Source organism: Botrytis cinerea, chromosome 13 (assembly GCF_000143535.2).
Source record: "Botrytis cinerea B05.10 chromosome 13, complete sequence".
NCBI lineage: Eukaryota > Fungi > Ascomycota > Leotiomycetes > Helotiales > Sclerotiniaceae > Botrytis > Botrytis cinerea.
The window spans coordinates 1,015,407-1,043,393 of NC_037322.1; the positions used below are offsets into that span (position 1 = coordinate 1,015,407).

General features: G+C 44.9%; 8 protein-coding genes across 9 annotated transcripts; 3 read left to right on the forward strand and 5 right to left on the reverse strand.

The window, feature by feature from the left end:
* Nucleotides 1-1,698: 1,698 nt before the first annotated feature.
* On the reverse strand, nt 1,699-3,901 carry BCIN_13g02910 (hypothetical protein). The gene is made up of 3 exons (XM_024696760.1): nt 3,666-3,901; nt 3,485-3,614; nt 1,699-3,424 (listed from the first exon to the last, which is right to left on the reverse strand). The coding sequence occupies exons 1-3, from the start codon at nt 3,768-3,770 to the stop codon at nt 2,235-2,237; spliced, it is 1,425 nt and encodes a 474-aa protein (XP_024552573.1). The 5' UTR covers nt 3,771-3,901; the 3' UTR covers nt 1,699-2,234.
* A 4,868-nt stretch (nt 3,902-8,769) lies between these two features.
* BCIN_13g02920 (hypothetical protein) lies at nt 8,770-9,570 on the reverse strand. The gene is made up of 2 exons (XM_024696761.1): nt 9,236-9,570; nt 8,770-9,130 (listed from the first exon to the last, which is right to left on the reverse strand). The coding sequence occupies exons 1-2, from the start codon at nt 9,435-9,437 to the stop codon at nt 9,015-9,017; spliced, it is 318 nt and encodes a 105-aa protein (XP_024552574.1). The 5' UTR covers nt 9,438-9,570; the 3' UTR covers nt 8,770-9,014.
* A 358-nt stretch (nt 9,571-9,928) lies between these two features.
* On the forward strand, nt 9,929-11,352 carry BCIN_13g02930 (hypothetical protein). Its single transcript, XM_001545024.2, has one exon. It carries the CDS (start codon nt 10,324-10,326, stop codon nt 11,026-11,028), a length of 705 nt encoding a protein of 234 aa, XP_001545074.2. The 5' UTR covers nt 9,929-10,323; the 3' UTR covers nt 11,029-11,352.
* A 426-nt stretch (nt 11,353-11,778) lies between these two features.
* BCIN_13g02940 (hypothetical protein) lies at nt 11,779-17,293 on the forward strand. Its single transcript, XM_001547280.2, has 3 exons — nt 11,779-15,269; nt 15,335-15,452; nt 15,527-17,293. The coding sequence occupies exons 1-3, from the start codon at nt 12,167-12,169 to the stop codon at nt 17,064-17,066; spliced, it is 4,761 nt and encodes a 1,586-aa protein (XP_001547330.1). The 5' UTR covers nt 11,779-12,166; the 3' UTR covers nt 17,067-17,293.
* Nucleotides 17,294-17,718: 425 nt separating this feature from the next.
* On the reverse strand, nt 17,719-18,836 carry BCIN_13g02950 (hypothetical protein). The gene has a single exon (XM_001547279.2). It carries the CDS (start codon nt 18,680-18,682, stop codon nt 17,897-17,899), a length of 786 nt encoding a protein of 261 aa, XP_001547329.2. The 5' UTR covers nt 18,683-18,836; the 3' UTR covers nt 17,719-17,896.
* Nucleotides 18,837-19,691: 855 nt separating this feature from the next.
* Nucleotides 19,692-21,259, reverse strand: BCIN_13g02960 (hypothetical protein). The gene is made up of 2 exons (XM_024696762.1): nt 20,485-21,259; nt 19,692-20,423 (listed from the first exon to the last, which is right to left on the reverse strand). Exons 1-2 carry the CDS (start codon nt 21,218-21,220, stop codon nt 19,843-19,845), a joined length of 1,317 nt encoding a protein of 438 aa, XP_024552575.1. The 5' UTR covers nt 21,221-21,259; the 3' UTR covers nt 19,692-19,842.
* Nucleotides 21,260-22,347: 1,088 nt separating this feature from the next.
* On the reverse strand, nt 22,348-26,274 carry BCIN_13g02970 (hypothetical protein). Of its 2 annotated transcripts, XM_024696764.1 has the most exons (4): nt 25,738-26,274; nt 24,184-25,683; nt 23,076-24,126; nt 22,348-22,952 (listed from the first exon to the last, which is right to left on the reverse strand). In XM_024696764.1, the coding sequence occupies exons 1-4, from the start codon at nt 25,804-25,806 to the stop codon at nt 22,522-22,524; spliced, it is 3,051 nt and encodes a 1,016-aa protein (XP_024552576.1). In that variant the 5' UTR covers nt 25,807-26,274; the 3' UTR covers nt 22,348-22,521. The 2 variants fall into 2 exon arrangements, with proteins under 2 accessions (XP_024552576.1, XP_024552577.1); XM_024696763.1 differs by having other exon boundaries at nt 22,348-24,126.
* A 318-nt stretch (nt 26,275-26,592) lies between these two features.
* On the forward strand, nt 26,593-27,978 carry Bctsr2. The gene is made up of 2 exons (XM_001547274.2): nt 26,593-26,782; nt 26,901-27,978. Exons 1-2 carry the CDS (start codon nt 26,737-26,739, stop codon nt 27,452-27,454), a joined length of 600 nt encoding a protein of 199 aa, XP_001547324.2. The 5' UTR covers nt 26,593-26,736; the 3' UTR covers nt 27,455-27,978.
* Nucleotides 27,979-27,987: the final 9 nt, after the last annotated feature.

Genomic DNA, 27,987 nt, shown 5'->3' on the forward strand with positions numbered 1-27,987 from the left:
TGTGCAATAGCTAGAATAGTCCCAGGATTGATTGGCCACTCACTCGAATATTGAAACTGTCTCCAGAATGATATGGGTAGGGAGATGTGAAGGAGGGGTTGGTCTCTCGCTGTGTCTTCAATGGTGTCTTGTTTTCTTCTTGTTTTGCTTGTTTCTACCTTCTCGCTCTCGCTTTCTTCCGCGAGAGACGCAGACTCGAGATGCTGTTTCACAATACCTTGCCTGTACTACATCACAATAAAACACTGCGGAGAATTCGAGGACCTATCAATTGTCAGCTTCCCCATACCCATTCATGGTTATACACCACCAACTTCCACATGCGAAGAAGGGTGTTGATCTGACCTTGCAATCTTCACTCTTGGATCTTCGATGCTGTACTTTGTGGTTGCAGTTGCAGTTGCAGTTGCAGTTGCAGTTTCAGTTGCAGTTGCATCAAGAATTCTTCTTTCCTTCATCCTTTTTCACTCATACTTCACGAGTGTGTATGTAGGTCATAGTCATGCTCATGTTCACAACTGAAAGAAGCTTCCTCGGCAGGTGATCCTTCCAAGTTGTGGAGAAGGCAGAGGGAGGGGGACGGGAGCTACGAATGTGGAAATGTGGGGGAGCAGGGCGGGAAAAGGTCAAGGAAATGGATCAATATATCCGCGGCCGGGTTAACTAGGTATCTCGGAGAATGGTTACGAGCGATGTCCAGAGGGAAACCCGTCTTTTATTTATTTGACTTCCTGTTGATCCACCATCGGCCACATCTACAAATACTGACCAGCCTCCATGTAAACTCTCGGGAGCCCTTGCAGGAGGGTTGGGGATGATATCCTCGTACTCATATCTCCCTCTCCTCATTGGGCCTACCATCTCCTGCCCTGCCAATTCCACTTCAATCCTCTGGAGACGAGTCCACGCACACATACGGTATCCTGCCAACTTTCCCCAAACAGCCGATGGAATCTATACTCATTTGATCACTTGCATACTGCCCTCATGCATTTATCCAGCCTAAATACCCCAGACCACCTTGTCCGTTCCCGAAGAACCTACAATTCCACCACTTCCCATCCTCTCTCTGCCAAAAGAAGCCTGATCTCGCCGGAAGAAGAAGTACTATTGTTCCGTTCGAGCCTACACCATTGACATCCTCCCAATCTCATCATGCGACGTAAATCCTAAGAGTGCAACTTGTGCCCATATTCCAGTCCCCGATGTAACGTTCAAGTCACTCATCAGCCTTTACCGGCGGGGTATCAGTGCCGTATTGTGGACCAAGATGCGACCCTTTCAATATTAATAGGGACGTGTCTGTCTTGGCAAACAGGATCTTCTCAATCCCTCTTACCTCTGTCTTCTCCGTTCATTTTCTCTTTCGCCTGCAGCGCAGAAAGGAGGGGGCTCGGTCAAATGTTTTAGAATACCGAGATCTTCTGTTGCAACTGGAGGATATTTATCCCATTTCCTCCGCCTTCTACGCAAGAAGAAGTGTACTTTACCTATTGTTTGAACGTAGCATGAAACGTTCAGGCAATCCGACAAGCGTGCAAGTGCCTTGTCAAATCGCACCAATCTCACCTAGGATCTAATCACCACTGGATCAACCTTTGACAAATTATCAACGAGATACCAATCTTCACCACTCCTCTCCATATCTAGATCGTGTTCGATCAAATTTGCGACTCGGATACCACCGTTTTCCCTATTGACGCTTTCTTACGACTTTTCTTACTGCCCTCTCGTGCTTTTACATTACGAATTCAGACTAGTGAAGTCAGCGTCTAATCTGTCAGCCGATCTGTTGACTTGTTTATGGTGACATTGCGTAAAGAATATTGGGAGCGACTGATGCATGATAAAGTACATCTCGTATCGTTACTTCGGCATAACCGTTTTGCCTGCAGACATCTATGTAACAAGGGTTGACATCCAATCCTCAATTTGTGGACGGAAAAACATATAAACGCGAGATCATCACTAAAGTCAGTTACTTCATTCATATCAAGTGCATACACAGGATGCATCATGATATGTTTTGGTCATGTAAGTCATTTATCGCTATTCACACAAGAGACGTCTATAAAAATATAATGCCACCTGAAAATGCTGCACTTCTTGTGCCAAACGCTATTGCCGCCAGTCTGTACTTGAAACTCATGGGAAAGTGATCATCGTAAGTAATCGAATTCGATATCCAAAGATCAGGAATTTGCACACAGAGGCCATTTGCCTTTCCACCGGTGTTATTGTCTCCAGACATTCTCACCCTGTACTCCATTCTCATTGTTGGCCGCAATGTTGTTTGCGACCGAATACTCCGTCATCCAAAAATTGTCGGTCTCTTCTACGTTTATGGGCAAGAAAGTGTTGTTCTCCTCGAATGGTATTTGCAGAGTATTCTTAATCTCGGATGGATATCCTGTCATGGGTAGACTGTGGTTTGTAGACGTCAATGGTATAAATTCGCTGGGGCTTGGTTTCATGAATTCCTCAAGTCCAAAATTTCCAACATCATTGCTTGCGAGCATTTGCATCTGTGTCATGTCGAGATAAGATGACGTCGTACTTAATCTGTATCTATCAACTTCTCCACCAAATTCTGAGGCATCAAGATCAGATCCATATTGGTTGTTTTGATTATTCATCAATGTAGGCCTGGAAGGGTCCGAAACACCCATAAAATCTTCGATTTCTGATTGTTCCCCAGAGGTTGATGTAGTCGTTAATGCTGGATGATCGATACTAGAAAAGTCGAATCCATTAAATGATGCTGCTTGGCTATAAGAAGAGGCTGCGAAATTATCATCGTTGAAATTTAATCCCTCGTAATTACTCCAGTCGATAGAAGCGGAACCGATTCCGGCGGAGAATATCGGTTGTTCAAAATCTTGGATTGCCCCGCCAAATCCATCGAATTGATATATGTTATTGTAATCGGGGGTCGACATATTCGTTATATCCAAAGGGGGTAATTGTCCATTCATTTGCTGGAAATTTGTTGTTGGGCTAACGAGCGGCGATGCATGCTCGGACTTGACCATTCGCTGCTCCTGTTGAGCACTCACCATCGAGTCTTTGATCTGAGATTCGCTGTGTAAGGTATCGATAGCGTTCGTATGTGGTAAATTGTCAACAGACCTATTGGCCAGGCTCGATGAAGATTGGCCATGGATTGAGTGTGCTCGGGGCACAGTGTATGGGAGACCACATTTGTGAGCCATGTTGTTATTCTTGTGTACGGGTTTGTGGTGACCATTGGTAAATATCGTCAAATTGTTTTCCGATTGAGTGGTCTGCGCGCGAGGCCGTCTTGATTTGGATACTGGTACAGAAATCGAAGGGGTTTCGTCAGAGTCAGACTCGGGTACTGGAGGGAGATGATCGTTTTTCAAAGCGCAAGTGCATCGGGCTCCATGGCTGCAGCAGCAGGTATCTGCTTCAATCATGTCAGAAACTGGAATTGTTGTGCCAGCAGTATGTTGTAAAAGCTCACCCTGTATGTCTCCATTTTCCGGACAGGATCCTTTGGAATGTGCCTTTTCCGAACCGCATTCACATCGAACATGTGCTGCTCTGGATTTGCGCATGGTTCGACAATGAGTACATTGTGAGACAGGACGACCCTAAACAAGTTTGATTAGCAAGATCGGCACGCCAAAATACAATTGGTATACCTTTTTATTGATGTGCTGCAGAGGTCTGTCTGAATGATGACAATTGCTAACACGATGACCTCTGACACAAGCATCACAAGCCCACTTTTCTCCGTCAATGATCATCTTGAAGAGAGATGAATCGAGCGTGAGATGTATATTTTAGGTAAGAGCAAGGTGAAAGGTGGACGACCGTCAACAAGTCGTCACTGATAACAAGAGGGGAAAAAACCACCCTCAAGATGATAGATGAGATCTTTTAGGAAATTGTATGCAATTCAATTGAACTGCCGAGTCGATAACAGATCGAGTCGAAGCAAATAAAATTCAAGAGACCAAGATGTGAAATCGTCTGTGTATAATCAAAGTAAAATGCCGCTGCCGTGGTATATGGGGTATATGCCCTTTGACTCCAAATGTGAATATTTGTTCCAACGCCGGGAAGATGCGATATCCGAGAATAGAAAAGTGAGAGAAGATGGAGGGGAGATTTGGTGTTTTTTTAAGATTTTGTTTTTTTTACAATGGCAGAGCCTTGCACCGTCTGGCGCCGGCTTAGAACAGCGGGACACCGAGGCCGGTTTGGCTTTACCAAATTATATGGTTCTGATCCTTTGTTTGGAGGACAAGTTGAAATGTGAATAGGTTGATAGAAAACTGGGCGATGAAAATGAATTATATGAGGAATACGGTGACCCTGAGCCCACAGTATTAAGATTTGGGTGTTTGTGGTTGAAACGAACCAAAGACGCAGTTCGACCAGTTCGTGGGTTTATGGTGTGGCCAGTGTGTAGCGTGGAATGAGGATGACGGGTAATGAGGGTGAGAAGTGGGCTGCGTCTGATCGCTTGTGCTTGTAAGAAGGCGCGGGTGGGTGTGTATTGTTCGTGCCAGGAGAGAGAAGGGAGAAGGGCGTGGTGCGAGGGAGTGCGAGGGAGTGCGAGGGAAAGCGAGTGGTGGTGGTGGGCGTGAGAGCGAGTGGGCGTGGTGGGCGTGGTGGGCGTGCATGAGTGGGGAGTGGGAGTAAGAAATACTTGGGAGCCAGGTAGTGAGGGTTGTGAAATATTTGTTGGTCTAGCTATCCCACTATTTCCTCCAAAGTAGTCGTTGTTTGGTTAGTCTCATCGAAGCGAAACACTTCAATTTCATTCATCGCGTTCATTATTCGTTCATTATTATTTGACTACGACGGACTCACACTCCTTCGGTCTGTCCATGGCCCTTGGATCGAGTCGAGTCGAGTCAAGCAAGTTCAAGCCAGCTCAAGCCAGTCCAAGTCAATTCAAGTCACATCAAGTCACACCAAGCCGTGTCCATCAAGCAGGTTTGCCAACGGTGCCGGTATAGGCTTTGTGCCCTTTGCCAGCGAAATAGAGGATGGGTGATGAGCACCTGCCTCTGATCATCAATAGTCTTGTAATATAGCCTAGAAAGAATTCTTTTCTTCTCTTTGTTCCCTTGCTTTATTGGCTGCCGCTACTCTGTGCAATGTACACTTTGCTACCCGTGTCAGACTAATAACAGTCTGCCATCTACAATCTAGAATCGACAAAAATGCAATATATGAAATACCTAGCTAGCACTTGCCCAGCGCCAAATCTTGACTTGCATGTACGAAGCTTCCGCCATCACTTTCTGGGCGGTGGCCCTCTACTCTTGTTTTGATTTGGACGGTCAGTTTTAAAGACTGTAGAGTACGACTACCCTATCTGTTTCCCGGTCCAAAGTTTGAGTCGTCAAATTATTTTGCAACCTAATGGTGGCATGGCGGCTTGGAGACTCCATATACGGGCAGGTCGAGATTAGGGCTAAGAGAAATAATATCAATCAGAGCAATCAGAGCAGAAAGATTATCAGAATCCACAATCCATCCACCAAGTACCTACATTTAGCCAGCATAGTTTACTTCCCCGGAAACGGTTTTGATTTCATTGAAACATATTCCTGTTGTCAGCTAATCTAAGTAAGCATTTAGACATGCAGATAAGCAAACAAGCAAGATGATGGATGTTTTTATTTTGCAGCAACCGATTCAACCACCGATCTGTTTGCCCGATTATTGGTTCACCACATGAAAGGTCTCGTCTAATTTAGTCAATGAAGGAGTCGTATCAAAGTACTTATTTCCAACTAACTTCAAACATCCTTCAATGAGAGTACATCGAGGATTCATCGGCCCACTATCAAGATCGAATCTCTGTTCGTGCCTTGCCATGACAACGTAGATCCGAATACAATAAATACCTTTATGGTTACTGTACACTTTCTTCAAGGAATATATGCAAGCCATTCACACATCCCACCACACTTACAGGTCCCCATGAATCAGCATCAGCATCAACAACAACGACTCAGCCCCAAAACCGATACCCACCCCGTATAATTACCGTTCTTCTGACGGACCCGGAATATCAGCAACCCAAGATAGTCGACGTTACACCAACTTCCATGTATCATATTTGATATGGCTTGGAACGATGTGCACGCAAATCATGGTGTGGTGACGAAGAACGTTCGGAATTTCTACGGGACGGGAATGATATCCTCCTGTCTTACCTTATGGCTCACGCACGCACCACGGTTGAAAGGAGAACACAATCTGTAATAATAGCATATACACAATGGATGTTCATCTCCCGAAATATTTGTCTAGCTATTTGACGATCTTACCACTAGTTCTACGGCAGTCGGTAGTCGAGATCGAGCCCTTGAAATTTACGATTTCACCAACTCGAGACCAAAGAACCCTCAATACAAACACGGTATGACAAACAGGCCTTCATTCACTTTAGCGCTGTAGTGCAATGCATGGCCGACGAGTCCACCAGAATGCTGGGATTTTAACGCTGAAGTTATAGGATAGTCGAAAACTTTGTGCCACATGCGAATTTTAGAGTTGCCACGTTCGAAGACAGCTGCATGAAATTATTCGCAAGGGATGCACTCGCCTGGCTCCTTGTACATATCATATGAACTTCAACCCCACGACGGGAATCCAGAGGAACGATCAAATCTGAAGTGCGTGCTGCGCCCTCTTCGTCATATTATGACTGATGTCAACCATCATTTAATTGGTGGTACGATATTCTAATGCCACGATGCTCTATGGTGATGAAAATCAAATCTTGAGTGTATTATGATCATCTGCTCACCTGCACTTATTTCACTTCGAACAATCACACGGACTGATTCTTCTTGTTTATTTACTTTGAAATGATGAAATGCTGTAGGCACAGAAATGTTGCGGGGGTCAATTGAACTCCTTATATCATGCATTATATGTTGTATCTTTGCAGTCTTGCATTGATAGTATTGACTGTCCCACAAGCGAATTGAAATTAAGGGATGGACCCGAGAACGAAATTTCAGTAGGAACTCAGCTCCAATGTTTTCAATATCTACCTACAATCCAGACTTCCACAATTCACCATTCTGCCCGGATATTCAAATTACACCACAAGATCAAAAACAATCAAAACATCCTCTCTCGCGCGAGTCTCGCGCTACCCGCTCTCAATTCAATTTCATCCGCAATCCTCAATCCTTCTCTCATGTGCAATATTTACATTGCCTACAGAATCAACTAATGCAGATGCAACCTGCCTGTGAGCTTCAAAACCACAACCCCACGCATCAAATGTCCTCGAGCTCAAGACCTTAAACTTAATCTGTCTACTCCTCCGGCCTGCGCGAACAGAATGTACACAAACAGGGCAAGAAAACAGGTTCTCACCGCCAGAGATACTCGACGAAATGGATGACATACGAAGCAAAATGAACCAATAGAATAAATACCTCATTTGTGTCACGTGGACTGCATGTGCAATTCATCCAACCCTCCTCGTGGAGCAGGTCGAGCATTTCCTGTTACGAGCAAGTAAGAAAACCCTTGATTCTCAGAGGTGCATTGCGTTGCATTCATTATCCAATCATACTTGCATAATGTGAAAAACGGAAGGGAAAGTAAGGGTCCTAGATTTGCACTACTAGGTCAAAGAAATTAGAGACCGCGGCAGCAAACTCAAATCAAGATTATCAAATTAAAAATAACCCACGTGTTGCCAAGTACATTAAGAGGCGTCGGGGTCTTGATGGGCGGTAGTAATGTGGTCAAGTCGTTTCATGCCTGGAATTGAAGGTCGATCGTTCAATTGCCGTCGCTATCAATGTTTATAGGGAATAAGCTTTTTTGGCAGGCAGGTAGGTAGGTATGTGCATCGGCGTCCGTGGATGGTAGGGTGACGATGAATCAGTTCCGGATTCCGAGGGGTGCACGAGGTGGAATGGGACAGCATGGGGAGGTATGTGCTGGACATGATTGTGCTTGAGTGTGTGTATGAATGAATATTCAGAGAAAATTACATCCCCTAGTAAGTAAAAAGTAATATACTGCTTACCTGACTCGATACAATGATACTCGTCTCAATACCGAGTCTCTTTCCATCACTTTCTTCTCTTGCGCAGAGCAGATCCATTCCAGATTTCACATACTAGGTGATTAGACACCTGTTCGGAGATATCGAAACTTGTGATCTGATCTTACAATACGCATCGACTGTGGCGCGCGTCGGTATTCATTCCATCCATCTACGGCATCAAATGATCTCGAGTCTGAGCGCAATTTCCAGCTTACGAATGCGTTCCCAAAGATCTGGGACGGAGATACCCATTGCGATCTTCGTCGATGATTTTTTTATATTTTATAGTTGCGAGAAACTAGCGCACCCATCCATATCTTTAATCAGACTACGCACAACCGAGATGATTAATTTGGGTAGTGAGAATGGCAAGTGCTTTGCATTGACCCGTACAATAGGTAATCTTGAGGTAATCAGGCGAGGAAACCGAAATGCCCCCTTTCCATGTAACCGAACACTACACCTACATAGGTATACTTTGTACGTTTTCTGCACGACGCATTGGAATGGGTAGCAGAAATACAGAGGTGGATAGATCAATGCGCCCCCACGGAATCTATAGTATCGCGGAATACTCACGTCGTACGGAATCTGTACGATATGACTCGGTCTCCGGTTCCGGTAGACTGATCTTGATTTGAAAAGGTGGAATTTGTTATACGATGTGTAGTTTACTATCTGTGTTTCACTCCAAGATGAATCGTTGTTGCAGGCGTGTGTTTTGATTATTGTATTAGTACTACTTAGTGAGGTATCATAAAGCATATCCGCAAGTGAACCGCCCTTATTTCATTTTCCTATCATTTCATTTCCTTTCACTCACTCCATCCAGAATTCCTGTTATGTATTTCATCATGATGTGTTTTCAGCTGGAAGTTTCCTAGCGATCATTTTCTTCATTTCGCATTCCTCCACCGCCCGTTTGGATACTCAGACTCGAGAGAGGACAAGTTCAAGAAGTCTTCTTGGAGCTACCGGGTGCAGCAGTAATAGGTCTTCCTTGATTGCGTTGATAGACGGTGTATGCGACGAAGGTAGCGCCGAGGGCGGCGATGATAACTATGTTGCCTGTTTGAAGAAAAGGTTTAGCTCGTGTTCTGATTATTTCACCTTTCATTCTTCCTATTCCCTTTCTGGTTCTAATTCTACCATTTGCAAGGAAAGTAAACATACTCAAGACAAACTTCAACAATCCCTCAAATGTCTGCGCAATACCCGCGAGAGCAGAACCGACTGCAGCGAAAAGTGCATTGATGAGGCCGAGGATGGTGCTGAGGATTGATTGGAGGAAGGCGATGATGGAGCTGAAGGTTGCGATGATGGCGTTGAAGATGGAAGAGACGAGGTTTGTGAGAGATTCAACGAGGGAAGGCATGGCTGCTTTGGTATTTGATGGCGATTCGAGTTGAATTAGGTTGAATCGCGTCGTTCTGGTTTGATTTGTTTTATGATTGGATTGCGATGGAATTGTATAGTAGATAGATGAAGTGTATAATGATCCAGATCTCGAATTTAGTAGATGTGGCGGTGAAATCTATCAATTTATACCTGCTACTCTTCAATGCATACCCTTCGTTCTCCCCTTTGTGGCGTTCCTTATCAAAGATGACCTCATTGCCGTAAGTAAACAACTACGCAAAATTACCAATAGAAAGGAGCAAATGTTCCTGTTTGTTACAAGCATATGCGTCATATCCAAAACCTGTTTACAGCCCTATCACTGTCAACTGTTTACATCTCATTTCCGCATTCCTTGCCCTGCCATTCATGTATCCTGTCTCGCCGGTCACAGCTAGTCGCAGGGTATCGAATGTCAAGTTTGAAAACATGGAATTCTTAGAGCCCGTCTTTCGTAAACGAGGACGTGAATGGTCAAATAAGCATGGAAATGGCAAAGAGGGATTGTAGGAAAGAATGATCTCCTCAGGGTTTGTCGCCATGCTCGTCATTGTTGCCAGGGGTTTTGTGGGGGCGGGCGCTAACGGACGCCAAGGCTTGGCGTTCGATGATGGAATTTTTTGGGTTTGGGGTGAAGCGAATGGAGGTGGAAGGGGAGAGATTGAGAGAAACCGTTGGGGGAGAAGCATACTTTCCCTATAAGTTTCTAGCTAAGGGGTCTCAGGATCAAAAAGGTCGAAGTGTCCGTTTCAGCCATATCGTATTGGGTTGAGCTGTGTTTCAAAAGATTCACGTGAGTTGGAAGACGGCTCTGGGAACTCAATTGGACCCCGACCGTTCACACAAAATCTCCCCAACACAAAATGGCACCATCTCAACCCCTACCCAAAAATTGGCCCTCCCAGATCCCGTATCTGACAGCCCCCACATACTGCACAACAATGAGCCCCTCACACCTGAAAATGCTCCGCACGCCAACCGCAGACTCCCTTCCCGTTCCCGCTTCTCACGCTAGAGGCCCCTCACCCCTCGTCAAAATTACGCCGATTAGTGATCCATCACATCCCGCCAATGGCCAGTGTGGATTATTCGCTACAAGGGACTTGAGGCCTGGAACTTTCATTTTGCAGTACATCGGTGAAGTGCATGCACCCAGCACTTCGGGGGACGAGAAGATGAGGAAGCTGGTAGAATGGCATGAGAAAAGTGATTATGATTTGAGTTTGGATCGAGAGGGCGGTATCGGAGTCGATGCACAAGGGAAGGGGAATGAAGCGAGGTTTATCAATGATTTTAGGGGGGTGAGTATTGGTGGGGAGAGGGCGAGGGTTAACGCCGAGTTTAAGGAGATTTGGGATAGCGGGAGGGGAGAGAGAGGCATGGGAGTTTGGGTACTAGGGGAGAAGGCTGGTGGAGGGAAGGGAAAAGGCGTGGGGAAGTGGAAGGGGATCAAGAAGGGAGAAGAGATTTTGGTTAGTTATGGGAGAGGGTTCTGGGGAGCCAGAAGAGGAGAAGACGAGTGGACAGAGGCTGGGGGTGAGACGCCTGGAAGTAATCTGAAGACTTGAGAGGGAATGATAGTTTGCACATTAAACAGCGCCCGAGAAGTTTGACGATTCTGTTGACGGAAGTTCTGAAGCCATCGAAGCCAAGTCCATTATCAGAACACTGGGATTGCATTATCGGCCAGATGGTTCGCTTGTATCTATGTTTAAAGGGGCCAGCAGAAGACGGACGAGAAGTTTGGATTCGAGTGAAGGTTCAAATACATTTGAGACCTGCCAAAAAATGTAGTGGTTATCATATCAAGTTTAAGATTCATCATAGAAATCAGGGTCCGAAGATTAGAAAATTATAGCCCAGAATTGCGAGCTCCTTTACCTAAATTTCCATTCCAAATATCAACCAATAATAGAGTGAGTGTGCGTCGACCTTCTTCTGAAGATTCGATTTATGATAGAAAACGTCGAGAATGCTTTGAGAATTGCATGAACGTGTGGGTCCCTTTCCTTCACCGCTTCAGAAAATGGCTTTTGGAGTTAGAGCACGAATGCATAAAGAGAGCTTCATGCCAGCAACGTATTAACTTTCTTCTCTCTCAAGCTTCAAACGTTTCTTGTTCTGATGCTCGAGAATTGAAAGCTACAAATCTCCAATTTTGTGTTACGTGTCTACTAGGTAAGAAGTAGTGACGGTAGGGAGGAGAACACGATGGGTCTCGTCAAATACTTGCCCCACGTTCAAGATACTCCGTAAGCATGCTGCCAAAGTCGCGGTTCCGATTGGCCGGGACATTGATCGCGTCGCACAATATCAACGGCCTTCACATTGTGCGATGCATTTCCGATAACCATATCGATACTGACTCAACCATTTCAACTCACATTCCCAGCAAGACTGCACAATTCAGTAGAAGCTCAATCGAATACATAAAATCGACCAGAATATCAAGACTTTACAGCTTTCGGAGCTCGTACAACTTTCCATCAATCGCACAAGCACCCCCGCTTCACAATCGCCCCAATCACCTCGGACTATCGATTAAGACGTCTGGCAGATCAAGACCAGACTTTATTTTTCGTCTACATTATCAGGAGTCTTCCTCCGCTTCATAACACCTTTAAAAACGCCGTGTCCCTCTGAGGCCACAGCTAGGTGTTCATTGAAGTACCCGGAAGAGATCCCTCTTGCCACCCTTATCCACACATGAGCAATCTTCTCTGGAAATATTATCTCGAAGATGACGTCGATAAATTTCGGCGCATATTGGCAAATGTCGCCAATCCATCGCATACGTTGAAAGGGCATGGTGGAGGACCGACATTTTCCAGTAGCTTTGGGAGTAAAATAGGAAGTTCGGGCGGGTTTGGAACGTCACCTAAGACTTTCGGCAAGAGTCGCAAGGCTTCTGGTCCTGCTGGAAACATAAATGGGATCAAAGGTCAGGGCAATGCGATCACTCGAGTGGAATTAAATAGCAGAGATCATGCTGGGTTAACAGTTTTGCACCGAGCTGCGTCTTCAACAGCTGTGAATGCAATAGAGTTTGCCACCGCCCTCATCGACCACCCGTCTATCGACCTCTATATACAAGATACAGAAAGTGGATGGACAGCATTGCATAGGGCTTTGTATTTTGGCAACGTCACGATTGCTCGAGCGATTATTGAAAGGGACTCGAAGGACCGCGCCACTGGAAACACAGGAGCCAAGCCGGACTCGTCAGTCATCAAGATCAAAGATCGGGAAGGAAATACCCCGTTTGATGTCTACAATGCGACGATCGCACCGCGATCGATTCGGGAGTACATTAGGGAGCAAAGATTGCGTCGCCATGAAAGAGATGACGACTCCAATGACGGCGATTCTGAGTTGCTCAAGATTGATGTGTCAGAACCCGAAAGTATTGATGGGGATGAGCTTTTTGCTTTTGGTAGTAACAAAAACTTTTCATTGGGTTTCGGTGATCAGGATGATCGACAGTATCCGGAAAGGATAACACTAAAGCGTCCCGACCGATTACTTTTTCAATTTTATGAAAACTACCTAGACTCTATCGGTAATGACAACCTCGTCGTGGGTCACGAAAACTTTCCTACCACTGTATCGGAGCTTCCCTCCATGATCCAAAACAGGCCTATAATTATACAAGATGTTGTTCTTTCCAAGTTGAGTAGTGCTGTCTTGACCACAGATCCAGAATCAAACCTTTACATGTGTGGCTTTGGTCCTGGAGGTAGATTAGGAACGGGAGATGAAACTACTCGCTTCAATTATGTGCCAGTGAACCAGGGCGGCTTAGCTGGGAAGAAAGTCTCAACCGTTGCTCTTGGCCAGAACCATACTCTTGCTGTATCGTCCGAAGGAGAAATTTTCAGTTGGGGCACAAACACTTGGGGCCAATTAGGCTACAATCTACCTCGCCCTGCACTAAAGGATGAAGAACCTTTTTGCACAACTCCGCGCCAGATTTTCGGACCTTTGAAAAGAGAAATTATTGTCGGTATCGCTGCATCTGCGATTCACTCTGTGGCCCACACATCTAGCTCACTGTTTTGTTGGGGAAAAAATGAAGGACAATTAGGCCTTATGGATTCTGATTCCCGATCTCTGGAGGCTCAACCAATACCCCGTAGAGTTGCGGCATCTCTATTCAAGTCATCGATTATTAAAGTTTCGGCTATCAATGGTGCAACTATATGCCTTTTGGAAAATCATACAGTCTGTGTCTTCACGAATTACGGTTATAACATGGTCAAATTCCCGTTACATGAAAGCTTCACAAACTACTATCTTCAAAGCACTTCTTTTACAACTCGATATGATAACGAGTCGAACAATATCATTAATATTGAGTCTGGTGGAGACACGATTGCGGCCATTTCTGGTAGAGGAGACTTGTACACCTTGAACGTAAGGAAAGTTGATACAAAAGTTGCGGCAGCTTCAACAACCAACCCCTCAAAAATCAAGGAAGCTCTATCACAGCCGCAGAGAGTCTGGTCACTCCGTAAGGGTAACTGGGATGGAATAAAATCCGTTGGTGTTGCTGAGAATGGATCCGTCATAGTTTGCACTCAAGCTGGTGCCGTGTGGCGACGTGTCAAAAGAGCCAAGAATAAAGATTCTTTCACTGGGAATAGTAACTATGATCGCAAGGATTTCAAATTTCAGCGGGTCCCCGGACTTACCAAAGTAGTTGCTGTTAGAAGTAATCCTTTTGGTGTATTTGCGGCAATTCGTAAGGACTGCGACGTGACCAGGACTCAAGTGAGAATTGAAGATGAGAGATTATTAGAGGATCTTGAACCATTGTCAAGCATAAAAGATCTCGTGGCCTCAGAATATCCAGCAGAACAGCATGCAAAATGGCAGGGTCGCTTTGATAATTTGGCATCTGAATATGGGTCAGTCATGGCAGCGGTCATAACGTCTCCGGACCTTGAGGGGGACGTCGAACACTTGTTCATGGGTCAAAATTTTGATAGCGGCTATGATATTGAGATATGTACCAGCACATCTGACATCGCGATACCTGTCCATAGTTTCTTGGTTGCAGGTAGATCTTCTGTCCTAAGATCACTTCTAGCCGAGTTCCGTCACAGTGGAAACGCTTCACTCCCTGATCGTTCCAAATCAGAACCTGATATTCTCAATATCCAGAATGGCACAAGTGATAGGACAAAAATCACTTTCAACGGCTTGGATTTTATCACTCTTGTCAATCTTGTTATCTTTCTTTACCAGGATGAAGTTGCCGATGTTTGGAACTTTGCAAACTACTACCCACACTTGGCTTTCAGGTACAGAAAGGTTAGGGGCCAACTCATGGAACTTGGTTCCTATTTGAATATGGAATACTTGAATGGGCCTGGACTTCATAGGCGGCCCTCAGATTCAATAACCACTGATATGGACAATGCAATTAAAGACGAGAAGTTCTTCGATGATTGTGATGCTCTTGTTGAGTTGGATGGAGGAGAAATTCCTATCCACAGTGCGCTTGCATGCCAACGATGTCCTTTCTTCGACGGTCTATTCAATGGTCGGTCTGGGGGTCAATGGCTTGTTGGCAGACGCTCGGAAAGCACAGGTCCGATCAGAATTGATTTGAAGCATATTGCACCAGAAACCTTTGAGGTCGTATTACGCTATCTATATGTTGATATAGGGCCTGAGCTTTTCGACCACATAGTCTCCCCAGACATCGATGAATTCTCAGAGCTTATCTTGGATGTCATGAGTGTTGCAAACGAGTTGATGATTGACAGATTATCCCAAATCTGTCAGCACGTTTTGGGCCGGTTTGGTATGTTCTTTCAGCACATCACGCCTCACAGATTCTCTTTACAAGTAATACTAACATCTTCAAAGTTACTACCCGCAATGTGTGCAATATTGTCAATGCTATAGCACCTTGCTCAATCATCGAGCTTAAACATGCTGGCCTTGAGTATATGTGCTTGCAGCTGGAATCAATGCTCGAGAATCAGTAAGTGTTTTCTCGGATTCCTGGTGGCTAGGATATCCTGGTATCTAGCCTTGTACGTTACTAACTTTGAATAGTTTACTTGATGATCTTGACGAGGAACTTGTGCTCGAATTGGATGAAGTCGTCCGCGACAATCAATTGCATTGTCTGCCATTTGCAAAAAGTGGCCGAGCTGATCTGGATCTACACGAGAAGTATCCGGAATTAGCAGAGGACATAGACGAGGAACGTCGCCGCAGACTTGGAGATATGATGTTTCGTACTCATCTTAAAGATGATGATAGTCGATTGTCTTCGTCTTTTAAGATGCGTATGGGGAGTATTGATGACAATATGTCATCTCCCAGTAACGAGAAAATCAGGAGAAAATCCAGGGCGGCTAAGAACGAACCATTTAGCCCAAGTATACGTCCCAAGGATGTGGCAGCCGACTTCATGTTCGATATGGACGACGATGAACTGCCTGGAAGTCCACCTGACTTGAACTTGACTATCGATTTGACTTCTGCTTCTCCTGGTGGTCCAGCTACTCCAAGGTTTCCTACAACCAGCTCAACCCCCAAGATTGTAGATTCAGGGTCTCCTACGGATTTACCCAGTTCTGTTGGTTTAGGAATCAAATACCCTCCCGACACACCTCAATCAGCAACCAAAACATGGTCTTCTCCCAATCTTTCACTAAAGCTTGATATGAAAGAAATCATGGCCCAGGCATCAACAAGTCGTACTTCAAATTTGTCCTTGAGCCTCTCAGCTCAAAAAGCCAAAGATGAAGAAGCAACTGCTAAGTCGGCAACTCCAAGACTCTCACAGAAGGAACGTAAGAAACAACAGGCAGCATTTCAACAAGCTGTACAGACCCCCGTGAGTAAAGGCAAAGAAAAAGCATCGTCTCCTTGGCAAGTTGCGGGTGTTGGTTCGAGAACAAATCTTAAGGATATCCTTGATAAAGAGAATAAATCTTCACCAGTAGCTCTAGCACCATTTTCAACGATTTCGCCAGCGATTTCACCAGTAAATACCCCCTCGACTACACGTCGAGTTGCGTCTCCAGATACTAGATTTGCCGGCCAGAAAAGGAATGATAGCGCTAGCATCACGAAAGCACAAAAACCATCTCCGGGTCCATCGAAACAAACTATACCATCATCTAGATCCACTCCGCTCGTTCCTCATTCTAAATCATACAAAGCACCGACATCCAAGGCAGAGCCCTCTCTGCAATTATCAATGGCCGATATCATTGGAATGCAACAGAGAGAACAAGAAGTAATCAAAGAAGCAGTTGCAAAGAGGAGTCTTCAGGAGATACAAGAGGAGCAGCAATTTCAGGAATGGTGGGACCAGGAAAGCAAAAGAGCAATGGAGGAAGAAGCACAGAGAATGAAGGTTTCTAGCAATGGGGCTGGGAGGGGTGGTGCGAAGAGCAGTAGTGGGAGAGGAAAGAGTGGTACGAGAGGCAGAGGCGGTAGGGGGAGAGGTGGTGGAGGTGGTGGAGAAACTGTGAAGGTTGGAGGTGGAGGTGAGCCTGTTAAGGGTGGAGGCGGTGGGGGCGGTGGAAATGGAAGACGTGGGAGGGGAAAACCACAGGAGAAAACTAACGTTGCTAAATAATCTGGTATTCGTTTCGCTGCATTTTAATATATTTTTGCGCGCGAGAATTTGGGCATGGGCTTAAGACAAGCTTTATAGCGCAACAGACATGGAATCAGCTACATACATACACATATACATATTTGAACCATGAAGGGGAAGAGAAGCTTATCATATTGAATAAATATTCATATCAATATGACAGTTTGGAATGAAGAATAGAAATAGAGAATAGAGATTGATATCCACTTCAAGTTCTTGCGATTATATGTATATTCAAAATCAATCCTATTGTGTTGGGTAAGTGAAATGAATATCTTGATTGTCTTCGCTAAAGTATGTATTTGCTGTGAAATATTTTCTTAATGGGGGATAAGATGAAGGGAAGCGGAAGAATGTTCCCGAGGAAAATTTGGGTTCGAATTTCACATGTTGAGTGCGGACATAGATATTAGATGGAGTTGTTTAGTTAATGAGATTGGGTGGTAGTTTGCACTGTGCAGATATAATGTGTATGTGTAATCAGTCTTTACGAGTGGTAGGAGTGGTAGGAGATGTAAAAAAAGAGGAGAAAAAAAACGTCACATCATTTGAAGGGTATGGTGGGTGGATAATGGATAAGGTGATCTTGGAGGATTCGTAGTCTTTGATAGTTGTAAAATTTGCATAGATCTGGAGTCTCTAGTAATAGAGACAGACGGTTGTATTGAGCATTGATGTGAAGAGAAGGTAAGCCATCAATAATTGTTACAGATATATGGGATATAATCCCCCCTCCCACCCGCTTTCTTCCCTTCCTATTTGTTATTTCTCATGTCCCATATCCCACATCCCATTCATTACTCATCTAATCACGCGAGCCCCCTTCCCTTCCAAAACGCCTTCCTCCCCCTCTCCCTCACCACCCCAGCCAAGCCACACTCCTCCACCATCTCCAACAACCCCTCCACAAACGCCTCCCCATCCATCTCCTTCCTACACCGCAACATCGCGCCATATTTCTCCTCCAGCTCCTTTTCCAACTCCCGCTCATATTCCGCGCCCGCAGCTCGCGCTTGCACACGTCGCTGGGCGATTCTATCTTTCCAGATCTGGATTATGTTGGACGGAATATGCGTGACTAGTTCTTCGTCTGAGATGTCTTCCCAGTATTTTGAGAAGCCGTGGGAGAGGGAGAGGGTGCGTGGGGGTGAGGGTGAGGGTGAGGGTGAGGGAGTGGTGGGTTTAGAGGGGGTTTCGTGCCATTTCCAGACTATGTCGGAATAGATTTCAGGTGGTGAGAGGGGGTTGGTATTGACACTGGTATTTGTATCTGATATTACTGCTTTTCTTCTTCTCTCAGGTGGTGGTTTTGGCCAGCGCCATTTTCGGATGGGTGTTGGTGCTGGTGCTTGTAGAGCGGTCGATTCAGCATTATCAGGTTGAGATTGTTGGGCCATTTTACCCGAATTGATTATGCTACCCGGCGAATTAACGTTCCTGTCGTTGCTGGAGATTGAGAGGTGTTCAATCTCGGTAGTGATATTAGACATTGAAGATGATTCAATGCTTGTGCCAATATTGTCATTTGCAAATTGGGAAATGTTTGTTCCGGTACTGGACAATGAGAGTAGCTGGTTGTTCGACCCGGTGTTCATGATGGATAGTAGTTGAATGTTGTATAAAGCCGAAGGTTTTCGAATGTATGTGCTGATCTCAAAGATTGATAGAAGTTGAATGTTTGTGTAGTTATTAAAAATTAGAGTATTATATCCTGTGTATCTCCTTTGTGTATTGCAAGCATGGATGTTCGAATCTATTGTACAGAAAGAAAATAAGAAGAAAACAAAAACGAGATTCGAGAAATTCTTTAGATACTGATTATGACGAACTACTCGTACAAATTTTTTTTGTACGGCCGTTAGTCTTGAATTCTCAATTTTTACACTTAGCTCCCCCCTAGGTTCGTCGATCGAGGCGATGCGGTCTTGCAACTAAGTCTCTTATGAACCTAGACAGTTCCAGTCACCAACCCCAGATTCTTGAAAACCTAGGTTTGAGCCTCATGGAATTGGCTCGAGACCAATGATATGGGTCACACGTGACAGATCTGCTTTGAGGAGGTAATTTGGTTGTTATCTAGCTCCTTTCTATTACCGTTAGTATGTCGCTTATCACCTCACACACGCCCACGAATATATTATTTCCTCGGAAATACTATTGGTCGAGAGATATATACTGATTCGGGAATGTCACATCACTGAAAGTTGAACTGTAATCTGTCTTATTAAAAACCCTGGCAGTGGGAGGCTAACGGGTGAGCTGAACTTGTTATTCCACTGGGCGAATCATCGGGTATGATGGATCTTTCAAACGCAAACTGTGTGCTGCTATGGTGACTGAAATGTATGTCTATAATCTTGATCTGTTTTATGATTCTATTAAGGCATAATTTCAACCCCAAACTGATTATTGGCCACCACTAGGGAATATTACTCGACGAGGTTACTTTCCACAATTTGTTTTACTTTTACTCTCGAGTAGGACATTCTCCATGGAGTGTTCAAAAGACCGAAGCTTCAAATTGACAAAATTTGGACTAGGAGAAGCAACAAGCAATGAGCAAATGAATACATGCATGAATGAGCACTTGAATGGATTTGAAACTGATTCATCAACGCAGTTGGGTATTTCATGCATCACTTGATTACAGCCGATGTGGTTCATATTTCTAATCCAAACGCACAATCAAGGAGACTCAAATATAAGACCTAGATCTCTATCTTATTCTCCAAGTATTTTTCTATTCAACACCGCCCTAACAAGTCGTAGCATCACCCAATCCCAAGCTAACAGCAGCAAGCAACAACTCCATATACCCAGCTCCGATTTCTTGCAAGTTGTAGTTATGTTGAGCCTGGGTGGGGTAGAATGGGCAACTAGATGCCGAATTTCCAAATCCAAATTCAATGGTATAACCATGGATAAGATTCTTGGTCGTATCGGCAAAATGTCTGGAGTAAGAATAATCATCACTGGCACCACTGGTTGGATATAATGCCGCAGCTGGGATAACAGAGTATGTGCGTCCAGCAGCCGCACTCATACCTGCACCGATCTTTGTAGCGGCAGCTTTGTTGGCGGTGTTTTCGGTTGTGGGTGTGTATTCACCGTAGCCGGAGCCAGAACCAGGAGTATCGGATACGATTCCGCGGACAGAGTTATAGGCTGTGTTGAGGAAGTTCATAGTGGGGTAGGAGGCTTGGTTTGTGTCACTTCCCCAGGAGTAGAGAACGTCACCGGTGTACGAGTGTAGATCGACGAACCAGCGAACCTTGGAGTAGGTGTCCATTACCCATTTAATGCTCTTGGTTTCTGGCTCTGAAAAGGCAGCGGTACCTATAGAGTGAGATTTATTAGATTTCGTTTGAACTAGGAGCAGAGAGGTAAAAGTACACACCATGGAATACTTCAGAGGAAGGACTGGAAGATGCAACCTGACTTCGAACGCTTGAAGCCCACTTGGTCAAATCCCACACAAAGTCAAAGTTGCGGTTTAAATCCACACCAGCAGAGGTTCCAGTTCCCGATGCAGGGTTTCGGTTCTTACGCCAGCAGCTGTTGGTGGACTGGTCATAGGCAACACCATCAGGGTTACTGAGCGGAATAAAGACGATTCCTGTTGACAAGGCTGTCTTCACCTGAGCATTGGTATATGACTTTGAACCGAATTTCAGACCGAGACCATTCTTGTTTGCATACAAGAGGTCACTAATGAAAAACAATAAGCCATCAGAAGAACCTCGCTCTCTTGCGTGAATGGCTCCATTCAAATACACGCGAATTGCATCATTACATGTTCCATTACCTCCAACTTTAGCGCCAGTGATGGAAGCGCCATTATAGGTGGTATATGGTGTGTTGAAAGTGGTGATACCATATACACTCGCAAGAGCTTTGAGTCCACTTGAGATCTCGTTGACGTTCAAGAGTGTGGTGAAAGTGGTGGTTTGAGACCCTACACCCCGTGGTGCAATGGTACCAGCGCTGTAGCGATCACCAGTTCCGATGGGTATGCCATTACTAGTTTGACGACGTACAACTCTTGGTTTTCCTTCCCGTTCTTCTGGGAGAAGACATCCCTGAGAAAAAACAGGAGCGAGAGCCGCAATGTAATACAATGATGTGAACTTCATGGTGGCAGTTGAGGAGTAAGAAACTGATCAGAAACTCTCACGTAGACCATGATGCTCAAGTATATATATGTATCGATATCGTGGCTTTCCCAGTCACTGTTCCCCTCAATCCTGCCTGTAGCTTCCCCTCGGTCGCAAATAGGTATGTGAATGAAGTTCTTCAAGATTGTGAACCACTTGGCAAGCTTGGCCATCTTGGCTGTATGTATATATTTACTCTACCTTCTCTTTCGAGAAACTCATCTAGTACCTGAAAATCCTATCCTTTAAAAGGAGACACAGCATTTAGGAAGGTTGAGAATGAGTGACACATCAGCTTCAGATAACAAAAATCACTCGAGTATCTGCAACCCAAATGCCGCGATACCAAGCCCGGCATTCAGGAAGCTGGAACCTTCAACGACTAACCACGAGTGAAAGAGACTGGTGGCAAATCTGTAGGTCGAAGTTGGGCGTACCAAGCCCGGTGTATAGGAAGCTGTGAGCATGATAACGTTGGGACCTGCCACATTGGGTTGGTGCGCCAAGATGAATGCGTGGGCAAGAATGAAGTTCGAGATGCAAATTTCAGAGATCCATAGAACGATGAAGATTTATTTATCCACCATAAAAGGCATACAAACGTGGCTCCCTTGACTATCAACGATACACGTCAGTCTTCACAACGGAAGTTCAATCCAAAGGTTGTTTTTGTTTTCTTTGAAGTCGCGCTTTACATCGGCAATCGGAACCGCGATTTTATTAGCCAATCAGGAAGCTTTTAATGGTGATAGCGTGCAATCTGAGACAGCTTTGTAGGTATCATAACTTATCAAATTGTCTGAAAAAGATTCATGTAAATTTGAGTATCTATAAGCTGGCGAATTGCGAAACTCCGTACAACTGTATGATTTATCCGCTATTGCCCAGTACAATTCATAAAGGGGTAGCGTAGCGTGACATCAAGACGAGTTCGTTGTATGTATAAAAATTGTAAATTCAAACCTTTGCAGCCACCTAGTACATACCTTTCTCTTGACACGCCAGCCACAGCCTAAACTTCTTAATGAGAATTCCTGGTACCATGCATACCTTACAAGTAAATACAGAAGTCAAGAAGAAAGATGTAACATGAATCTATTCGTCATTGGCCAGTCGTCTCTATCGCTTTTTGGTATACGCTATTATACTAATTTGAAATTCGGTTCAATCGCTTCTGCACGGTGGCGCTGATATTAATGCAATTAAACTCCAGTGACCCGTTCTATCCCATTCCAGACATTCAATACAATTCAATTCCTCTAAACCACATGTAAAAAGAATCACTTCTGAGTCTCCTTAGCATTCTTAGCCTCCTGAGTTTCCTGTGCCGAGTAAAACCTCTCAACTTCCGGACGTAAATAAGCCCCTACAGCTGAAAGTCTTGGGCTCACATGATTGACATCATCCCGTCCATCCAAGTTCGTTGTTGTCTTCAGCTTCTCCGGAATTTCTTTGCCCTTGCTACCCCTCTGAAGTGCACCTAGCATGTCTAATCCCCCCTGTCCTTCGTTTTCGCTTACTCCATCTGCTAAACTATACGCAGGGGAACTATCGGGTCCAACGCCATTCTCCCCCGCGCTCAGATGTGTGTTCTCCTTCCCCTTTCCTCCATCCTCTGCAATCTTCACCGTTACATAATCTTCTACTTCGTCAATGTACTTCCGCTCATATCCCTCTGGAACCACGCTCCTGACACTACCAACCAGTGATTCTGTACTGGCATTAGCATCTCTCCCCATTTTTCCATTACGCGCATTTCTCTCCCGAACACCATCTTTCATAATCCCATCTACCCCCTCCCCACCCATGCGCATGGAGAAGGGGAAAGCTATACCTTGTGCCGTAGGTCTTCTCATTTCCTCCCCATTACTAGTATATCGCACTACCCCCTCTTCATTGTCAACTCCAATAATCGGTTGGTTTATTGTTGTTCCTGGTACATCTATTTCCCTCCCAACTTCATTCGCTTCTTCAGCAGGAGCTCTTGACGCCAAAGTTGACTGAGGAATAGGTTCCTCAACCTGGGTACTAGCAATTTTCTTCATAGGAAAAAGAGGATCGTCCCCAGCTCTCATTGATTGTTGCATATCAGAATAACTGGTCAAGAATTCCCCGTTTAATTCCCCACCCGCTTTTCCTTCCATGTCAGCTTTCTCATCCGCTATATCAGCGATTCCGCCCCCATTCGCCTGAATATCAGTAAACCCAGCTCTAGTCTTTGGCGGCGTTTTAACAGGCTGGACTACCTCATGAGCCCCTGAGATTGGCTCTCCAGTAGCCCTGCCAGCCTCATGAGCAATAATATCATTCGCCTCTCTACTGTGCAAGTCCCTAGCCCCAGCTCCGTGCTCTGCACTCGCAGTCATCGTCTCGACATTTTTACCAGCCTTTTCTGCTTCCATTTCGCGATCTATTGTGAGTTCATCATGTTTGCTACCCCATGTACTCCACTTCGATAATCCCCAACTCTTCTTTTGCTTGCCTCCACTTTCCCTGTCTATTTCCACACCGACCATTCTACGTCCAGCCAATGCACTAGGAGGTGGCATCTCTGGTACTTGGTGTAAATCTAGAAATTGCTCATATCCTCTTGCAATTTCCTTTGCTCTATTCTTTTGTATTTTTCGCTTATCCTTGGCATATTTCGTGTCCCATTTTGTTTTTACAGCCATCCACTTCTTGACTGGCCCCGGTTTGATGACACCGACCTCATTGGGTGAGATGTTACAAGCAGGAAGCTTATCAGCTGGGTCGAGAGGAAATATGTTGCCATGACGATCGACACGTTGACGGATCATATGATCTACGAAAGGGGGAAGAGGATCGCCTGCCTTCCCTATTGTCCCTATAGATCCAGCTATTTCCTCTCTAGATTCAGGTGTTCCCTAGTCTATGTTAGTCCAACTGAATTAAATATAGAAGAATTGATGTAGGAAAATTACCCTTTGAGCATCCTCGCCCGAGTCTGAAGACTTTGAGATAACCGAGATGTCATCATCATCTAGTATCTCAATCCCCGTTTGCTGAGCTTTGGCTAAAGCCCAAGCTCCAAACTGTGCTATCGATCGATACATATGTTTGGCTGGTCGTGTAAAACTTAATGTTGGTGGAACGTGGCATAAGTCATCCCAAACTTGTAATTGTACATCCGTTGGAGCCCACTTTTCCCATGCCTCTAGACGAGACTTTGGATCACAAAACGCATCCCCGGGTGCATACCGAACTGGATTGGCAGCTTTGTGTGCGACATAAATTTGTTCATCCCGTAACATCTCGCCACCGCCTGTGAGAACGAGCAGTGGTGGAAGACCACCAAGTGAAGTTTGAAGGACTGGAGAAACCAGAGGATGGGATAATAGCTGATTTGTGGTATACATTTGAATTTGGTCTTTTATCACAACTAGCTTCTCATCAATCATGACTGATAGATCATATCCAGGTCTAGGAATCGAACTTGTCAATGGCCCTTCAGTCTTATTAGATGAAGGTTCAACAACGGCAGCATTATCATGCGTCTCTGGTGATGGGCTAGCATCAGACGTGAATCCCCGAATTGCATCCTTTTCCGATTGTTTAGATGTGGCCTTAGTTTCTCTCTTTGACGTATTGTTAGAAATCCCTTTCTTTATATCCGCCAAATCATCTGCGTTCGGAGGTGGCCAGGCAGGAGATGGTCGGTGGTGAAATCCATGCGGCGGGATATAATCCAAAGGGTTATCCGCAGCAACGCTCGGAAAAGAATGAGTCAAATCAACCCAAGGCGATATAAGGATAGCACCCGCAGGTAAAGGTAAACCATTATCACGCAGAATGACAAGCATAGTCAACACCATACCACCACCTGCTGAATCCCCTGCAAAGATAATACTGGATGGATGCAAATCATCAAGAAGACTGAGATACACTGCTAAACAATCGTTAAGGCCACATGGAAACGGGAATTGAGGTGCCAAACGATATCTAGGTGCTACGACCACGGCCTTCAACTTCCTGGCATGTCTTTGCATCTGATATCTGTGTTCATCTGTACTTCCGAAAAAGTAAGCCCCTCCATGAACATACAGCATGACTCTCTTAGGAGCTTCTCCCTTCTGATTCCTTTCTTCAAGATCTGCCTTCATCTCGATCGTTTCAGACTTGAGTTCATTTCCAGGTCGCCTCCATTTCCACCATTGATGCCCCCCAACTATTCCAATTCCCCCCTGTTTTTCCAGTTGAATCGACAAGTACTTTTCTGCTTCATGTATATGCTTCTGTGCAATTGTTGTCTCTCTCACGCTAATGTAAGGAGGGTGAGGTACCCATTGCGAGGTAAAGGCTTGAATATCTTCGACTGTATGTTGAGATGCATAAAGTAGGAATTTGCGAATTAAGTGAAGACCTTCATCATAGGAGATATGCGCAGTAGGTTTTTGCTTTTTGTGTGACCGATCTCCAAGATACTGCGAATTGATCTCTTAGAAAGTAAGATATAGGTACAGGAAAGGGAAACGTACGTGAGCAACAAATGTTTGGAACACAACAGGAGCAACCGCCGTCCCGACTGAAAGTGTACTAAGCCCCATAGTTGTTGGACTTGTGCGAGCGTGAGATTTGATCTTCTTGTTTGCGATACAGCCTCGAATCGAATTAAGTGGCAATTCCTTTCTCAAGTCCTCGTACCTTTGATCTCTGAAATACCAAATTGCAGATCAAAACTGCAACTCCTCAATCTCAACCGCACAGAATCCTCTTCCACCAAAAATTGAGCCTCCTCAATGTATGCGTATTTATATAAGAGAACAAGAAGAGATTCAAGATCTCCCCGTCAACAACTACAAGATAAACACAAAACCTTTGTTAGCAATATTCTCTGTTCCTCAGGACGTGAACCCCTTTCTTTCACTCTACACGTCTCAAACACAACACGGCAAAGTAGCGAATAGTGCGTAAAGTACGTTCGAAAAAGGAGAGGCAGTCAATCCATAATTGATATGCGAACAATACTTGGTACGAATCAAGGATATGTATATGGATCTGAAAACAAACCTGCCACCAAGTGAACCTGCCTTACCTTATGACCGTCTTAGCCCAATTGCATGCTCAGCCGCTGTCGCACGCTCCTTCTTATGTACACGGTACATAGTTGGGTAGATTCACGTCATAGGCGACGTCCCTGGCTCCTCCTTGAAATGGGGATTTTCGTACATCGTATAGCTGATGAACACGAGTAATTTATTTCTGGCGCTGTGAATGGTTGTCCAGGTGGAGAGATCGAATCCTTGGTGCATGCATAAATTTTAAGGTTTAGCGCAGTGCAAATTATGCTGGGGATAAAAAATTGTTGATTTTGCGATTGAAGATTACCCCGCGATAATAGTATTGGGATTTCTTGTCGCAAACAGCCTCGAGGTTACATATTGAGAAAAGCACTGTGGAAGAAGAGTCGCAGAAGAGCAGAGAATTCGGATCAAGAGACAGAGAAAGGGAAAAAACGGAAGAAGAAAGAAAACATCATGGCTTCTTCACAATCGAATGGAGGAAATGGGGTTTACTCTCCTGGTATGTTATGCTATTCTCTCTCCTGTCCCTCATTCAATCGCAGTCCTCACCTACATAGCACCCGTTCATTTACCTCTCGCATGCTTTCAACCACATAATACTAAACTCCATTTTCCAGAACTCCGTCTGAAAAACTTCCAACGCAGCATCGTCCTCTCCATCTTCCTTTGGCCCTCCCTCTCCCTTGCCGTAACCTCTCTCTGGGGCGGTCCAGAATCTTCCGATAAGCGCGAATATATTGCCGGCACCCTCATCGATCTTCTCTCCGAAGAGGAAAACAAGGACGTAGAAGCAGACTGGATCGAGACAATTCTGCTACAGTTCATGTCTGACGAATTCGAAGTAAATGTTGACGATGGAAGCGCCATGGAAGTTGCCAATGGTATTGTTAAATGTAGAGAGGAATGTAAGAGGGGTGCTTGGGAGGAGGAAAGCAGTTTGTGCAGGAAGTTGGAGAAGGCATGGGAAGCGAAGGGTGGAAAGAGTGACAGCTTAGCACAGTTCCAGCAAGGAGAGGACCAAGGAGAAACGGACTCGGAAGCGAGTGGGGATGAAGATGAGGATGGAGATGTGGATATGGATGAGGCACCACAATTGGTGAGGGTCAAGGAACCGGTTGTGCCTCAGGTGGATGAGGATGGGTTTACTATGGTTACCAAAAAGAGAAGATGAGATGGAAGGGAAAACGAGAAGAAACATAGAGAGGAGGTGTAGAGGGTGCTGGAGGTGTTGGAGATCTAAAGATGTTCTTGACATGGCGAGACTTGAATGGTCAATGGAAAGTCTAATTGGAATGAAAGTGGAACATCCTGGGGTGCTCATTTCCTCGAGGACTCTGGAGCTGGCGGATCATGATGAAGATGAATCTGCGGAGGTAATAAGAAATAGTCTTTGGGGGACACACACGATTCAAACATGTAGGCAAATCTATTTGATGAAGATGGATAGTTCTATCAAAATCTAGCATCATCAATTGGGTGTAAGATTTTCTCAATCTCATAGTAGCTAGAAGGATCTTAATACCTCAGCACGGAGATAAATCACAACGAAATTCCTCGAATACGATAGACGGCTTATTCAATATATTGAGTCGTTTAATGACAGCTGCTTGGACGAGGTTCCATACAGATCCTAGCCCCAAGAACATTCAATGCAAATACCAATACATGAGCCAGACAATCCAATGAAATCCATCACTGCCCTCT

Excerpts from the sequence above, each read along its gene's own strand:
- BCIN_13g02950 (XM_001547279.2), bottom strand. The coding sequence starts at position 18,682 with ATGAACACCGGGTCGAACAACCAGCTACTCTCATTGTCCAGTACCGGA.
- BCIN_13g02940 (XM_001547280.2), top strand. The coding sequence starts at position 12,167 with ATGAGCAATCTTCTCTGGAAATATTATCTCGAAGATGACGTCGATAAA. Across the intron at positions 15,270-15,334 it reads GCACGTTTTGGGCCGGTTTG|TTACTACCCGCAATGTGTGC; the intron begins GTATGTTCTTTC and ends ACATCTTCAAAG. Across the intron at positions 15,453-15,526 it reads GAATCAATGCTCGAGAATCA|TTTACTTGATGATCTTGACG; the intron begins GTAAGTGTTTTC and ends AACTTTGAATAG.
- BCIN_13g02970 (XM_024696763.1), bottom strand. The coding sequence starts at position 25,806 with ATGGGGCTTAGTACACTTTCAGTCGGGACGGCGGTTGCTCCTGTTGTG. Across the intron at positions 25,684-25,737 it reads TCCAAACATTTGTTGCTCAC|TATCTTGGAGATCGGTCACA; the intron begins GTACGTTTCCCT and ends ATCAATTCGCAG. Across the intron at positions 24,127-24,183 it reads CGGGCGAGGATGCTCAAAGG|GGAACACCTGAATCTAGAGA; the intron begins GTAATTTTCCTA and ends AACATAGACTAG.
- Bctsr2 (XM_001547274.2), top strand. The coding sequence starts at position 26,737 with ATGGCTTCTTCACAATCGAATGGAGGAAATGGGGTTTACTCTCCTG. Across the intron at positions 26,783-26,900 it reads AAATGGGGTTTACTCTCCTG|AACTCCGTCTGAAAAACTTC; the intron begins GTATGTTATGCT and ends TCCATTTTCCAG.
- BCIN_13g02960 (XM_024696762.1), bottom strand. The coding sequence starts at position 21,220 with ATGAAGTTCACATCATTGTATTACATTGCGGCTCTCGCTCCTGTTTTT. Across the intron at positions 20,424-20,484 it reads TTCCTCTGAAGTATTCCATG|GTACCGCTGCCTTTTCAGAG; the intron begins GTGTGTACTTTT and ends CTCACTCTATAG.
- BCIN_13g02930 (XM_001545024.2), top strand. The coding sequence starts at position 10,324 with ATGGCACCATCTCAACCCCTACCCAAAAATTGGCCCTCCCAGATCCCG.
- BCIN_13g02910 (XM_024696760.1), bottom strand. The coding sequence starts at position 3,770 with ATGATCATTGACGGAGAAAAGTGGGCTTGTGATGCTTGTGTCAGAGGT. Across the intron at positions 3,615-3,665 it reads TGCAGCACATCAATAAAAAG|GGTCGTCCTGTCTCACAATG; the intron begins GTATACCAATTG and ends AAACTTGTTTAG. Across the intron at positions 3,425-3,484 it reads GGAAAATGGAGACATACAGG|ATACCTGCTGCTGCAGCCAT; the intron begins GTGAGCTTTTAC and ends TGATTGAAGCAG.
- BCIN_13g02920 (XM_024696761.1), bottom strand. The coding sequence starts at position 9,437 with ATGCCTTCCCTCGTTGAATCTCTCACAAACCTCGTCTCTTCCATCTTC. Across the intron at positions 9,131-9,235 it reads ATTGTTGAAGTTTGTCTTGA|GCAACATAGTTATCATCGCC; the intron begins GTATGTTTACTT and ends TTCTTCAAACAG.